The sequence below is a fragment of the Rhyacophila brunnea genome, unplaced genomic scaffold, assembly GCF_057557595.1.
Source record: "Rhyacophila brunnea isolate RB1 unplaced genomic scaffold, BYU_Rbru_1.0 scaffold_16, whole genome shotgun sequence".
NCBI classification, from domain to species: Eukaryota; Metazoa; Arthropoda; class Insecta; order Trichoptera; family Rhyacophilidae; genus Rhyacophila; species Rhyacophila brunnea.
The window spans coordinates 22196345-22212952 of NW_028232816.1; the positions used below are offsets into that span (position 1 = coordinate 22196345).

Here is a 16608-nt window from a genome sequence, read left to right on the forward strand (position 1 = left end):
ATTATTAGGAGATATTATGGTAATTGCTTCTTTACAAAATAAATGAGCTGTGTTTCCGGTCGATACTTATTTTTTAAACAAAAAACATCCACAGATTTTCACAATTTTCGCAGCTTGACTTTTTGGTTATCACTAAAATTTTATTGAGGTTAGAAATAAATACATGTATTGTATTCTTGTAATTATTAACATAAACTGTACTATTAGGATTGACTTACTCAATGTTAATCGATTAATTTTGAATCGCAGGTGATTAAAAGGAAATATTTGACTTATCGGATACATTTAATAATATTTTTTGTTACTGCCAATAGACGTGAAGTAACGCGCGAGTTCGAATCTTTACTAACAATAAGAATCTTTCTCACCGGCAGAGGCGCTACCAGGAAAAACTTTAAAAAAATAAATTGTATGCATGTATTTTATATGGTAATTTTTAAGGATGTCATCGGTAAAATATTATGTTATTTAAAAACAGTGGCGGTAGCCATAATATTGAATATTATTGGAAGATTAATAAATATAAAATGACATTGTCTGAAAATTCTTTCGGAAAATTTAATGACATAGGTATTTTGATCCAAAATTTTAGACTTGAATTCCGCAACAAGTTCTGCATAATAATCATACCTAATAATGATTTCTCTGGTATGAGAGTATAAAATAATAGATAATAAATTACGGCGTGGTTTTTAATTTTGAGGATTCGTTGAATAATTCTTCTTCAAGAAAAAGAGTACTTTCTTGGTTTTGAGAGTAATAATGCCTCCCACAAGTGGCGGGTTGATAGGGCTCCCATTATCCCAAAAATTTCCAATAAATGAATTAAATGAATATGAAATGAATAAAAATTTAATTATTTAATAATTATGAATGTTTTCAAGTAGATGGTGATTTTACTTATGCGATGATCGCATGCAATTATGGCACTCGATTGCAAATTATTTTGTGAATTTTACTATTAATGTTGGCTGAAATATTGCAATGAGATGATCGCATTTAATACGTGATGATTGATGTCTGCGATGATCACATTCAACCGAATTGAATGACTTGTAGGTACATTCAATAAGCAATGATCTTACTTATGAGATGATAACATAACTGCAGGTACGTGCATTGTAATATAACTGCTGGTCGAATCGTTTTCATTTTATAACAATAAATATTATTTATATTATTATAATATTACGTAAACATTTATTTTAATTCAGCAATCGTTGAGCAAATGACCATACAGAAAACGTTGGAAACAAAAACGGTAGTTTTAATTATCGTAAAGATATGTTGGCAAGTCAGTAAAAATTTCTTATTTATTTTCTTTTTTTTATTTAATTTCTGAAAAAAATATTCTAAAATGTTATTTTTTATTAGTACCTAGGTACCTACCTATACAAACAACATTTTATAATAACTTTTTTTGACAATATACGTATAAAAAACAGATTGTGCTACAATTTTGTTGACTTTAGAAGATTTTATGGAAATTGAAATTGGAGTTTTTGTTTCCGAGCCGTTAAATGGAGTGCGACGATCGTATACCTGTAAGCGAAAACACCACTGCGATCATCACGTAAGTACAATATAGGTACTATAAAATTAATATGTAAAAGTAACAATATTTGTATTAATTACCTACTTTATAGTTAGGCACACACCTGATATTAAAATATGCTAAATACAATATTGAATTTAAATACCTACAAACATTTTTTTACAGATATTTCAGTTTATTTTCGATAATATTGTCTACTTACATATACGCATTATATTATGTTTATAAGCAAATATTTTAATTTTGTTTAATTAATAGAGTACCTATAATATTTTCTATCCACTTATTAGCTACCTATGTAGTACCTACTTCACTGCCGTGGAAATTATTTTAAAAGCATGTGAAGGTTATAGTATAATAGGTAGGTAGGTACCAACTTAAACATAAAAAAACGAGTCAAATATATGTTTCGCTTCTAAGCAGAACGTATAGGGCATAGACCTCCACAAAACGTTATAATATGGATAATATCTGTAACTTTATCCAACTTACTTTCTCTTAGGTATGCTGGCATACTGTAGCCTAAAAGTCAGTAGAGATCTATATTTGGCCACGTACTTTTCCCTTTATTTTTCTTTTGACCATGTCAGATCCTAATAGGATCATAATATGGGCCTCCACGAAGTGGATGTTTGTTTTAACAAATTTTTGTTTATACTAGAGATGAATGTTAGCCACCTGTTCAATCTATTAGGTCCATACTCTGACTCCTAACAATTCCCAATTCTAAATTTAAGGGTACTAACCTGGGACTCACGACATTATAAGCCGCTCGGCCATCGTGGGCGTTTACCGACTTATACGCGGTTAAGTTCAAAATCTGTCATTCTTAGTGCCTAATATTGACCTGTGTGTTCCTAATAACTATCTTAGAAATCGGGAGCATCGGTTTTTTATTCTCGCAAGGTGGAGAACTATTGTACGACAACATCTTCTTGGCAACGCTTCTAGGCGCTGTTGTCTACTAAATGAGACGAGCTTGTTAGTTTAATGGAATTGCGGGTAAAAATAAGCGGAGCATGTTAGTTCACAGCTTTAACACGTAGCCAAAAAGTTGTTGTCGTACTATAACCTGTCATTGGTGATGCCGATTGGGAAATCCTCTGGTAAACCAAATCACTTCGGATATTGATATATTCCACCTACGAGAGGATGAGTTTGGACGTTGTTTCATAAAATCTTAAAATAGGCTATACTTAGCTCATTCGGTGGACTATATGTATCTATTTTTTAGACATAGGTACCTACTACTTTTTTATATTGCTTATATTTATTTATTTTTCATGTTATGAACGTCTTCAATTTGTAATTTGTAAAGTTTATTATATGTATGTAAATCAATAAATTTGAATTTGACAAAATGGAAGGTAAATTTATGGCAATAAGAATTTTGGGTACCTATGTTAAAGTTCTAAGTCTGAACAAACTTAGACTTTGTGGGAAATAAATCTAGTTAAATGTCTTATTTTTTAGCATTATGGGAATCAATACTAATTGTTGGTTACATAAAATATATTAGTAGGTAAGTATATAGATATAATATTATACTGTAAAATGTGTAGGTGTGATTTTTTTATAATTTGAGAGTAAAGCCATAGCTTGTTTCATAAGATATGTGGTTATAGCAGATTATTTTAACTACGCCGGCATACTAGGTAAATCAGTGGAAAAGGGTGGAAGTAGGCTGTTCTAAGTAGTGCTCACTAAACTTTTTTAGTTAAACGTATATGTTTTCATTGAACAAGTTTACTATGTGTAAATAATGGTTGTTAGTTTTTAAAATTCAACTAAACCCTGCCTAATTCAAACCATAGTAGATAATAGTCAAAAATATTCGTTTAGATATAATATATTTAAAATTATGCTATTAAATCACACACAATTTTAAATATTTTAGGGCTAGAAGAATATTTTTTTATCGATTATCCATCAACCATCACCATCTGTAATATGTATTCTTAATTCAACGAAAACAAATAAGTATGGCTGAAAAGGTGTGCACTATTTTTGTCACATCGCCCATAGCATAGCCAAACTACTTGGTTTAGGCAAGGTTTAATTGAATTTTAAAAACTAAAAAACATTATATGTACACATTGTAGTCTTAGTTAAATGAAAACAAATATATTTAACTGGCAATGTGTAGTGTGCACTATTTAGATCAGATCTGAACAGCCTACATCCTCCCTTCGCCACTGCTAGATATATATTTAATTGATTGTTCACATAAAGTCTGTATCATTCAACCTGAATCAAAGAAACGAAATGGAACCGTTTGGTTTGGGACCGTTTGGTAAATGTCCACGGAAACGCTTTTCTGACGACTAATTAGTGTTGCCAGTACTTAAAATTAATTCATAACATATTAGTCTCTAAAACAGAAACATATTTATTGAAACGTCAACTTGTTATGAAATTCTAACCTCCTATCGTTGTCTACAACAATAGAAATTCGTATTCATTCATTTTAAATGTACAAAATATAAATAATGCTTCGTGAATAGGTAGCCATTTAGTTAATTTACAAGATTTATAGGTATGACAAGTTTTTACAAATTACTTTTGTTAAGAGCTTTTTATAATTGACCACTTGTTCATGTCGACAGTATGATTTTGTGACTTAGACGACAATGGAACATATTACTTATTAGATTGTGAGATAATAAGACCAAAAGCGGCTTCTTGTTCGCGTATGGTTACTTATGAATAATATTAGGTATTGATTATTAATCTATAATACACATAATTCAAGTAAACTTCTATGGTGTAAATGTCTAACATATTAATATGAACACCTCACGATATATAAATGCCGAATAATGCTTATCCACATTTTGACAGATTGCCATTAGTCTATGGATCGTCCGAATCGGTTTGACGTTTCATGTCAAACCATTTCTGATGGTACGAGAACGGTTTGATTTTCAATGATACACTGAACCAAACGTCAAATCTCAAACCATTTCCGGTCAACTTTCTACTCATGCAATTTGTATATATATTGTCTATGGTTTAATTTGATTTGTTTCGTTCAGGTTGAAAGAAACGAACATATAATAAAATGTATTCGGTGAACTTTCTATTGGAGTTTCCAATAAACTCGAAATTTTGGAGAACTTGCAATATTTTGCGATCTGTATTTCCCATAATAATATGGGAAATACAGATCACACTAAGGTGATTCACTTAAAGCCCATTTTCCCCATTTGATAAATGCTAAAATAAAATAATTAGGGAAATAAATATTTTTTATTATAAAATATGATTTGATAATAATAGTTTTTATCTTCTTCCGACCATGAAATGGTTGTCAGCCACTTGCTCAACCTATTAGGTCCATACTGTGACTCATACACAAATTTAAAAAACAATATGTGTATTTGATAGACCCAGGATTTGAACCTGGGGTCCACGACGCTATAGGCCATCGCTTAAGCTGCGTGGCCATCGTGGGGGACAGAGTTTTTATATACATAGTTTTTCATAGCTGATATATCGGCGTTCCGATTGGGAACATTAATTTCAAAGCAGACATGCAAATTCACGTTCGGTTATATAACCATATTTTATTTTATCATTTTAATTTGAATTATCGAGCCGAATTGCAATCAAATCTATCGCATTCCGGACGAGATGAGATAGGTAATATACTAACATGGCAGGCAGTTTTTGTGAATATCTCTGAATAAAAGTTTATGGAGATAACTGACGTTTGAAACACAAGTTACCTACATAATTAGGTATATTGCCTGCTTATATTATATTAATAAATAAATAATAATCGCAAGCCATTATGTACGTATCTATGTATAGAATATAGATCATAATGTACGTTTGTTTTTCTTCGTACACCCAATGTTGATTCGTACTACGCCGTCGAAGTTCCGCTTCCGCCCGCCAAAAGTGCACCCGCGTTCGCAATTTGAAAATTGAGCTGACAGTGATTATGAAATAATGCTGTATTATCTGCGGGACTTCCGGTAATCTGACAAAATGGCGGGTCACAACATGACATTGACATTGCCGCGCTTACAAAGGTCAAAGGCGGGAGAGAATGGATCCCGTTAATAGTAGCTTCCACTGATTTCGTTTGTTGGGTAACCTTTGGTGAAATATCACTAAATACGTAACTAAGTATCTATCATTGGATTCCAGGGGATCCCGTGAGAAATCCCGGTAAGCCGATGAGTAGGTATCAAAAAAATACATTTTCAACATAGATTTAAATTTTCAAATTTCATTTAATTTCAAATTGTGAACACTGCATGTATATATTCCAAATAGGTATTATGATACGAGTATTACAGCAATTTGAAATTATTGAATGAGATCATAGTTCCTGGCGCCTCATCAAGTTGTGTTTATTACAATTTTATCACTTTCTGGGCCGATCTTTTGCAAAAAAATATGACACCCAGAGGATTCGAACCTGCTTCCCTCGGGAATCGCGCCCATGTGTACTGACCACTATGCTTATCTATGTTCAATGAAAGAATGTTACATTCTTAAATCTTGTGAATTATTCGTTGCTCATTAGTCATTAAAAATCTGTTAATATAACCTCTACTATGGTGCCACATATGCACTGTTTGGATAATTATTTACCTTTTTACTCTGTTTAAATTTATTAAAATAATAAAAGTGTTTTTATCTGAACAGCTTGACTTACGTCTGTGTCTAAGACGTCATATTGGTACAACTGACAGCAAATAAACATAGGTAAGTTTTGTACAAATTTTAATGACTAATCACAATTAGTATGTCAAACAATAACATAATATTTATAATAATATAAAAACGACAGAGCAAAGAGTCAATAGGTATATTATTAAAGTGCCTTTTACTTATGGACAAACTTAACACCGTTTGTTTTCAAATTCAAATTTATTTATTTATTACAAATTTAAGGCGTTCATAATACGACATAAGAATAAAGAAAATAAAATTGTAAACATAATATTAGGTAGGTAGGCTATTTCCCGACATAAATAGTGCACACTAAATTTCGTCAGTGTTACTTATTTGTTTACATTGAACTAAAACTACAAAAAGAATAGTCAAAAAATATTCGTATATCTAAAAAATCTATCTAATAGTATGCCATTAAATCATACATAATTTTAAATATTTAATGGATAGAAGAATATTTTTTTATCTACTATGGTGTGGCTTAGGTAGAGCTTAATAAATTTAAAAAAACTAACCAAAACCATCTCTAATATCAGTGACGTCCCGTGGGGGTAGGCAGATTAAGCGTCGCTTAGGGGCGGCAGTTACTCGAAGGGCGGAAAATCGAGGAGAATCATTTGGAATATATAGAAATAACTACCTAAACTTAGTAATAACGAAAATATCTTTCCATTAAACAATTCAGATCACTGGTTTTGTCGAGTTCGCGATATCTAGTTTACTTCCATTGCCCTTCGACGTTATTGGTGACCAGAAACGACACGTGCAAATTTGCGAATAATTAGTCTAGATATATCATCATTATCAGGGGCGCGACAACCCGGTGTGGGTCCTGGCCTCCTCCAACAGCTCACTCCACCTGTCCCTATCCAGTGTGGCCGCTTTCCAATGTGGTACACCCAGAATACGGCAGTCACTGGCAGCTCCATCCAACCAGCGAATCTTTGGCCTCCCTCTTCTTCTACGCCCTATTGGATTGCTGGACATCACTCTCTTTGCCGGTTCATTGTAATTCATACGGTGCACATGACCTAGCCATCGCAGTCTCCCAATCTTAATTGATTGAACTGCGCTGCAATCTTCGTACAGCCCGTAGAGCTCAGCATTATATTATATTCTCCTCCAATTGGTGCCATCCCTGATCGGTCCATATATACGGCGGGGATTTTTTTCTTTCAAAGATGTTCAGGGCTCGTTCATTTCGCAGAGTTAATGTCCAGGTTTCCGATGCGTAGGTGAGCACTGGCTTTACAAGTGTTTTTTAAAGAGTGCTTTTAGTTCGGCGAGATAGTATGCGGGACTTAAAATGTCTTAACAGGCCAAAGTAGCGTTTATTCGCAGACATGATTCTCTTGTTGATTTCTTCTGTAATATATCTTCTGTAGTATAGTCTAGATATATATATATCTAGATATTGGACTCATGAAAGGATGACAATAATACTGTATAAAAAAATTAGGCGACAGTTTGGCGCTGCCTAGGGGCGGCAATTTATCTACGGACGTCACTGTCTAATATTATGTATTCTTAGTTCAACGAAAACAAATAATTATGACTGAAAAAATGTGCACTATTAATGCTCCATTCTTCTTGGGTTAGACTGGGTTTACCTCCACCCCTTGCCATTGATCGAAATACATTTAGCGCAAGCGAAATATATTAATAATATTTGATTTCATTGAACACAGTTATTGCTTGTCCAATTTGCATTACTAATATGAGGTTAGTTGTGCACATTGTGAGAACGAACAATTAATGCTCCCAAATTCAAGATTAAGAATGTCAATAATTGCCAAGAGTTTATCTCGTATCTAGCTCATTTACACCGTCCTGGTCCTGGGTTCGAATCTCATCTGTAAAATAACCTCGTCAATTTCATTACTAAGCCATATTAAGATGACTGATTAATTTTATAACTTATATAATTTACGGATGTCTACAAATTCCACGCATTCCTTTTGTATATAATATTGTTCTAGTGTAGTACCTACTTGAATAATTATTATTATTATTGGTTGACCATGAGATGGTAAATATCTGAATTATTTCAGAGGTAATAAAGGCTATAGACCTTTCAAGTGTCATCGTGAAAAAAAACAAAGATCATTGGTCGAATCAAATCAGACCCGGTCTTACGGCGATTTGGACCTTTTGGCTCAATCGGGCCTTGCCCCGCCCATGATACTTCGAGATTGGCAATAAAAAACAAAAAATATAATAAAATCATGAAATCGTGATTTAAGGGTGGTTTTTAATTTCTATCAGATATTTCAATATATATGTAAAACGCGAGGTGGTAGAATCATAAAATTCTCAGTGAAAATTGAAAACGACGTCTAATAAAACTAATTAGAAGCTAAATTAAAATTGAAAAATAGTTTAAATAAATTAGCATCATTGAAATAAAGTACAAAACAATATTGTCAAGTGAATAAAAGCGCCACGTATTTTCCTGTTTTGATATTTCTCTGTTAATATTATGTTGGTGCAGAAAGAAGGCAGGACTTAACATTTTTAATAAGTATGATAATAGTTTCACCGTTCACCCTTCTATTTAGCCACAAGTGGGCTATACTACCCTAAGACATACACCATCTGCATTTTCCAAGGACGACGCATAGAGGCTAGGGATATGGTTTGTTGGTGTCTAGTATCTGGCGTTATAACATTTGACAGAAGTATGCCTATTGACATTACTATTGTTACTTCATTGAGGCCATAACCGATCTTTGAGAGAGCTAGTGGAGACCTTCCTTCCACCCAGCAGTGGATCGACCCCGGCTCATAAGGTTTACAGGTGTAGTAAAGCAACATGATCATAGGTACGAAAATTAGTTATATTAGTAGATACAACTACATAAGTGAAACATAAAGTATTAATTTAAATACTATACATATTGTATAGTAGACGTAGGTGTGATAATATATTTACATAAATATTTACTTGTAACAAATGTTTTCAAAAGAAAAAAATGTCATTGACATCATTTTTTCAGTGTGCATTTGATTCTGTTTTTTTTTTATTATTTCTCTGCAGTAATTAAATAACATAATAGTTTAGAAAAGTTTTTAATTCGTATACAGTATTTTATTATCACTTATCAGTCAACCGCACCACTTCCTTCCTACAAACCATCTTGATTAACTAGAGCTATCAGAAAAAAACATCAAAGAGATTTATATATTATATTATATATAAATATTTACTTTTATGCCGCTTAATTTCAGGTTACTTTAATATAGCGTTATCATATTATATTATTATATTAGGAAAATACTTTGATAAGGATTTTAAATTTATTAACCAACTTTTAATGAATTGAGTAGGTGCTTAAAGCCACATTATTATTATGTTTTCTTGATGTATGAAATGGCAAGAAAATTGCGTACAGCGAACGAGGTAGGTACAACTAAAAGCTCTATTACCTTGTCTCTGATTGTTTACTGTCAAATATTAGGTACACAGTCGCTGGTATATTTAAGACTAATTTTTATCTTTTCCACCTATTTTCGACTATTATTGTTCGTGGATTTGTATTCTTATCTCCACTTTCATTAATTTTGTACTGAAACTATTTGTTTCCACTTTAAGCCAGATTTTAGATTGACAAGTTAATCAATTGTAGATTTCCCAACCTTACTCAACATTAAAACACCGAATAAATTTAAAATTTAATACTGAATTTTTCGTCATAGTGAAGATTTTTTAAGTACAAGATTGTTTACTGGAAGCCAGGCGGGAACAGCGGCAATATTCATATCCGATTTTGACAAAACTCATGAATTCAAGAATGATAACATAACCTAACTTAACCTAACATAACTTAACAATCTAACCTACGGTGACATGTTATAATAATTCATGCTTTTCGGATCCAGTGATTGCAATCATATTATAAGTTAGGATAAGTATATGCTCAGAATATCAGTCCTATGCGACATTTCTTTTACCACGGGAAAAACTCTGCTATAAATCGCAGTTCTCAGTTCCCAATGAATACGACGAAATATTCATCAGAATTGCCCCTCCCCGTTGCGCTACAAATAATTTTCTAGGGTTGTTGTAAGGTGGTTTCATAGGCCGTGCCTGAATTCAAATTAGCATTAAAACTTAACCTAACCTCACCTAACAAATAATCCGGTAAATCGGCTATTTTCAAAATTTGTTTGCCGTTGTCTTCCACTAAACATACAAGAACCTATTTTTATTTTTAATATTTAGTTGTCGACCTCCTAGAAAACAGCTCCATGATCCATGGGTTAGGAACCTGTGATTTAATCATTCTAACTTACCTATGCTCACAAAATATCAGCTGTTATCTAACCAATTTCAAAATTTGCATCTGCTTTCTTATCACATTATGAAAGAAACGATTTCTACATTATTTAAAAATAAACAAAATATATAATTTGCATATAAATTTGATATTTTAGAAACATGCCCGAATCTATAAAAAAATATATTTACCTGTACAAAAAATATCTTAATAAAACATTGGTAATCGAAAAAAGAGGTAGATGTTTAATTACCTTGAACTTCATACTAAATACTATAGGTAGGTAGGTACTTATCGAAAATCAATATATTATTTTTTTATTTTGAAGATTTAAAAGATTTTAAGTGAAATTAGTTGTAATGCTAGTTTTCCAGCAAGCTCTTAGCAAGAAAATAGCGTCGCAGGAGATATTTTAAGTTAAAAGGTGGGACGCATGAAGGACAATGTATATTCGTACAATCTATTCCAATTCAGTGGCGTAGCTAGACATATTTGACACATTTAAAAATAATACAAGTACCTACCCACATCAGTGGTTCTAAAAAAATGTCCAAAATCAAAATCGAAAGCTTTTTTTTAGCATTATATCAATTTTTTATCAGTTTCCGTGCACGTTATTACCACGTTTTTATTAGCTCGTATTCTTGTTTGTCCAGTAAAAAAAAATTCTTGCTTCTCCAATACAAATCTTGCAATTTAACTAACTTCCCGACTAGCTAGACATTTGAAACTTTTAGAATATATCAGAACACGATTACGATGCATTCTTTTAATACTTTCAGCCATCTTTAAGCAGAATTGAATTCATTTTCAGTTAATTCTGTTTTGTATGGAAAGTTATTTCGGAAAAAAATCGTAAAAAGTAAAACACTATTATCGGTAACTAAGGGGGTCCTAGCAACTAAATTGTTAATGTCATAATATAAATGTCAAAATGACATTACAGTATTCTATATTATTTATTCAGTATTTCTATCAAGTACAAAAAAAGTATTTATTAATACCATTGTCAAGTTTATGTGATTCAACAGAAAATTTAAAAACGTGGTATATAAAAAGTTCTTTTATCTTGTAATTATTTTTATAATATATGTAAGTAAGTATATGTTTTTGTGAATAGTATAATATTATTCGTTTTTTTAGTATAATATTTTTCGTTTATCTTCTTACAGAGCTTCGCTTAGCGGCTTAGCCGAACTCTTCCAATGAATAATAATAAAGCAGCAGTTAACACCAACATGGATTCCTCATAGTGTGGCCAAGTTAGCTAACTTTCTAGTTTTGATTCATTCATTGTTTCTTTGGCTTTTCAGCGTAGCACCAAAAAGACACCGTCTTACCATTCTCGGTAGGTATCATTTCCTGGGTAAGGTTAAGGCTACATGGTAACTTGACAGGATAGGGACTTGTTTAATTCTCATGAATTCGGCATTTTTAGTGTTCAGGTTGACACCATATGATTGTGACAGGCCTACGATGCCCTTAATTATTTTGTTTGTACATATTTAGTAATATCTTGTCGTATGTTGCAAATATTGTTTTTTTCTATGCACAAGAGACGCAAAGGAAGCGGCATGTTACTGCATGAAGTTATAATACCTACATTACGAATTATTGGTTGATATTTAGAATTGATTATGTCTAGGTTTCCTACGGAGAATTCAGGTATTGATTTCGGGTTGTAGAGTGATAATATGACAATAATAATCATACTGGTGATTGACTGATAATCATTATTTTTGATAGAGCTTCTGGACACCATAATTGACTGTTAGTAATAAATAACTAATAACTACTAGATACATAAACAAATAATGTATACATCATGTACAAACACTCCATTAATATAATACTTAAAATGATATTACCAATTTCTTCCAAGATTAAGCTCAAGGTTTGTAAAATCGTGCCAATTGGTTATCACGGTTTATTATTAAAATATGTTTTTATAGATACTTACCTTCTTCTATCGTTGAACAAAACATAAACACGTTTCTTGCAAGTACACATACGGAATAGGTACGATGTATTAATTCTTCAGAAATATCTATACAATACATTTTTTTACATTTTGTACATCTTAGTCAATAGTCAATGATGGACCTTGAATGATATACTCTTTTATGACGTGATTATTGGACTTCAATCTTCTTGTTAGTGTAAGTATTGTGACTGTCTAGGACTTGTTTTCAAAACTTTCAATATAGAAATTAATTTTTGTCAGCTAAGTGACGTATCATTATGAAAAATATTATTATTGGACATTAGAGGAAAGAATTACAAGATAAAAAGAACTTTTTATATACAACGTTTTTAAATTTTTTGTTGCATCATTTAAACTTGACTTGACTAGCTTAAATGATCAAAAAAAAAATTGTACTTGTTAGAAATAATACTGAAATCTCATTTTGACATGTCATATTGATTTCCATAGTAACGCACGTATATATTAATAATTTAGTTGCTAACCCCAGACCCCTATCAACCAATAATGGTGTCAAAATAACTTTTCATACAAAACAGAATTAACTGAAAATGAATTCAATTCTACTTAAAGATGGCTAAAAAAATGCATTGGCATCGTTTTCTGGTATATTCTAAGAGTTTTAAATGTTTAGCTAGTCGGGAAGTTAGTTAAAATCGATTGCAAGATTTGTACCGGACAAAGAACCACCGGACAAATAAGAATACGAGCTAAGGAAAACGTTGTTAAAATGGAAAATTATGGTGATAGAACTGCTAGATTTAATTTTGTAAACAATATTTAAACGTACATTATAGGTAGTAACATACCTCCTTCAGTTCTCCAAATCGAATTCTAGAAACCTAAATTATTGTGGAACCATTATTTTTTTCTATTAAGTACCTACTTTTAGTAATCATTCACTAATGAGTCATGCTGACACCAGTTGTTACCACCAAATGCTAAACTAATGTGGTTGAATGCCTACAAACTGTGGTATCTCCGTGCTTCACCAAGTGAGGATTATATCGAAAAACAATGAAGACGTTTCTATTTTCTGAGATTTGATATGAAAATAATATTCATAACATCTACGAAAATCTCGGTAGGTAAGTATAATAATTGTGAAAGAATATAAGTTTTTATATAAACGGAATCAAGCCCTGGAACCGGGGTTCCAATTTTTGACTGGATGGAAGCGAGTCTCATTCAACTTTTCCGCTGGAACCGAACCCGAACTCATACCTTAAAAAATAAAGCTTTCAAAAGCTCTGGTATGAATAGGTTATTAAATAGACTAGTCGACTTTACAGAGTTTATGTATTCAGATTATAGACATATAAGCAGTGGCAAAGACTCCATACTAGGCGATTATTTAAAGCCTACCTTCTTAAGAAAAATATTTTTTTAATTGCATATTGACATATTTATATACTTAATCACTTATTTTATGTTATATAAAAATAATTTATTTTGCCAACGAGAGATGTCGTATATTATCTAGGAATGTATTACAGTATTACACAGTTTACAAAACAACTGAAAACGTATTAAAAATATACCACAGTGCGCCGTAAATAAATAATAAACGCCGCGACGTCTCGACGTAAATAAATCTCCGATTATGTGTGAAATAATTCTGAATATTTTCGTATGGACTTCTCAGCAAGTCTGCTGATTTGTACGAAATAAGGTAAGCTCTTATAGCAGAGCCTAAAACATTCGCGCATAATAATATTGTCACGACTGCGCACTTTGTCAAAAATCATTAATAATTAGATAATTAAAAAAATAATTTCAACGGCGTTTAATCGAATAAATAAGTAAATATAGATTGTTTTTATAAATAAAAATAAATTTTATCTAATGATTTTTGATGGGTATACATGTTTTGAAAAATACGTAATTTAAACACATCGCTTATTTTTATGTCGTCAATGAGTTTTTGAAGTTTCATTGAATTAGTGTGTCGTTGTCATTTACTAGTGTGTACCTATTCATTAGTAGTAAATATCGTACAATTCTCGTAAGTATACCTGATAAGTGTGCTCTTTTTATCAGATCTCCACAGCCTACCTCTTTCCAAAAGTCACCCTTCGCAACTGCATATAAGATACATTATTACAAAGGTTGGTGAAATACAATATTAAAATTAGCGACGACTCGTATAATATTATGACAGGAGAGAGTATCAATGTATTTAGATTGGGGTTTAATTGCACCGCGGGAAATAACACTGGTTTTGAAATAATATTTTCTTTATTGGTTTGGTGAAATGAATATTTACGTATTCACACATTTTTAAGGTGTTAGTTACTAATAGTCTTGAATGTTATATTAACATGTTTTTAAAAGAGGATGTGTGTTCGCTATTCGCTCAATCCAGTGTGTCCTTGTACTAGATCGAACCCATGAACTACGATTTCAGAGACGTTCGCTCTACCAACCAAGCTATCATGAATAGAAAGAGAAGTTTGGAAAACATTTAACTAGTCAATACACATATTATATTAACATTCTTAGATAAACAACTATTATAATACTGCAATGAAAATGCGCTTATTTTGGTCATAATAAAAATTAATTCCAGTTATCGAGAATGAAGTCATTTTATGAGATAAATAATTGTGAAAAATTAGACAAGGTTAATAATTCTTTTCATAATAACTACGTGGAGAATTATATGAAAACCGCGCCGGTATTAAATTTTCCTGTGGTTTCGTTTTTAGATATAATTTGGCCTCTGTAGGTCATGCTGACGAGAGATGATGCGCAGGCCCAGGTCCATGACTCTGCAAAGGTTTACAATAAGGCGGTAAGCAAAGTATTATTATAATTATTATAATATATAAATGATTAGCTTAATTTCAATGGTGCGCCATAAGGTAGATTGAAAATTGGGTACAGTTCGGTTATGAGGAATACTCAGCGGAAAACACATTTTGAAAATACCCGATATACTGGATTATTTGTTAGTTTGGGTTAGGTTAGGTTAGGTTAGATTAGGTCAGGTTTGGTTTGGTTTGGTTAGGTTAAGCTAACAAATAATCCAGTATATCGGGTATTTTCAAAATGTGTTTTCCGCTGTATTCCTCATAACCGAACTGTACCAAAAATTGTTCATATTGTGTACTACAAAGTAGTGATTCCAATCCCGGGATCCAGAACTATTTTCGATACCTATGAATCCCGGAATTGGTAAATGTAATCCCGAAACTTTCGGGATTGATTTTTATTATCAATTTTTATGAAAAACAAAATATAAAGAACGAAAATATAACAGAAAAAATACTTTTAATGACATATAACTACATAATAAATAAACTGAGTTTGGATGAAGTTTGATTTAGGTATTACCCATGTGTTGCCAATTCCTTTTATTTTTATGCATATATTAATAAAAATGAGAAAGATTGGAAAAAAACAATGCATCGCAGTTTTAACAAAGTGATTCCATCATGATCTCATACGTTTTACGATTGTTTCATATTTGGCTGACTTATTATATTTATGAAATACACAATATTAACAAATACACAATATTAACAATAAATGTCTTAAATAGTATAAATTATACTAGATTTATTTTTGAGCGATTTTATCGATGTTATTTGTATATATGAAAATTTTATATTAACTATGGAAAAAAATGCCAATCCCGGGATTGTCAGATTGTAATCCCGAAATTCCGGGATCAAAATTTTGGCTCGGGATTGGATTCTCTACTACAAAGTATATGCATATCTATTGAAATTCGAGATCATTGTGGACGTCATCCAACTAGTTGTTGGTAGATTTGGATAGGGTGTGGAGTAATAGCCATTGCGCAATACGTCGATAAGTCTCTAAGCCTGGTGTGATAAAAGTGTTATCTTTCTTATCATTCAAAAAAAATATGATTTTATAATGAAATTTACTAAAACCAATCTCAAATTACATAAAAACGATACACAACTTGGGGTCCAGATTTAAATTTAAGAGTTGTTTGGTTGATAATATAAATATGTAGGTGTAGAACAATGTAACGGATTATATTATGTTTATGTTGTTCTAGATTCTGCTCAGATTCAGTAAAATATAATATTATAATATAATATAGGTATACATATTATATTTGGCGATAA

The 16608-nt window shown here is 31.6% G+C and overlaps 1 protein-coding gene across 5 annotated transcripts in view; it reads right to left on the reverse strand.

Moving 5' to 3' along the window:
• Positions 1 to 16608, reverse strand: part of LOC147074534 (phospholipid phosphatase 2-like) — a 115751-nt gene that overhangs the window by 12397 nt on the left and 86746 nt on the right. The window contains exon 1 of one of the 5 annotated variants that reach the window (XM_085943792.1): positions 219 to 350. The exons of the other annotated variants lie outside the window; for them this stretch is intronic. Coding sequence (XP_085799918.1) covers positions 219 to 285 — 67 coding nt within the window. The 5' untranslated portion in view covers positions 286 to 350. Of the gene's footprint in view, positions 1 to 218; positions 351 to 16608 lie in introns of those variants that run through there. 5 annotated transcript variants of the gene reach the window in all.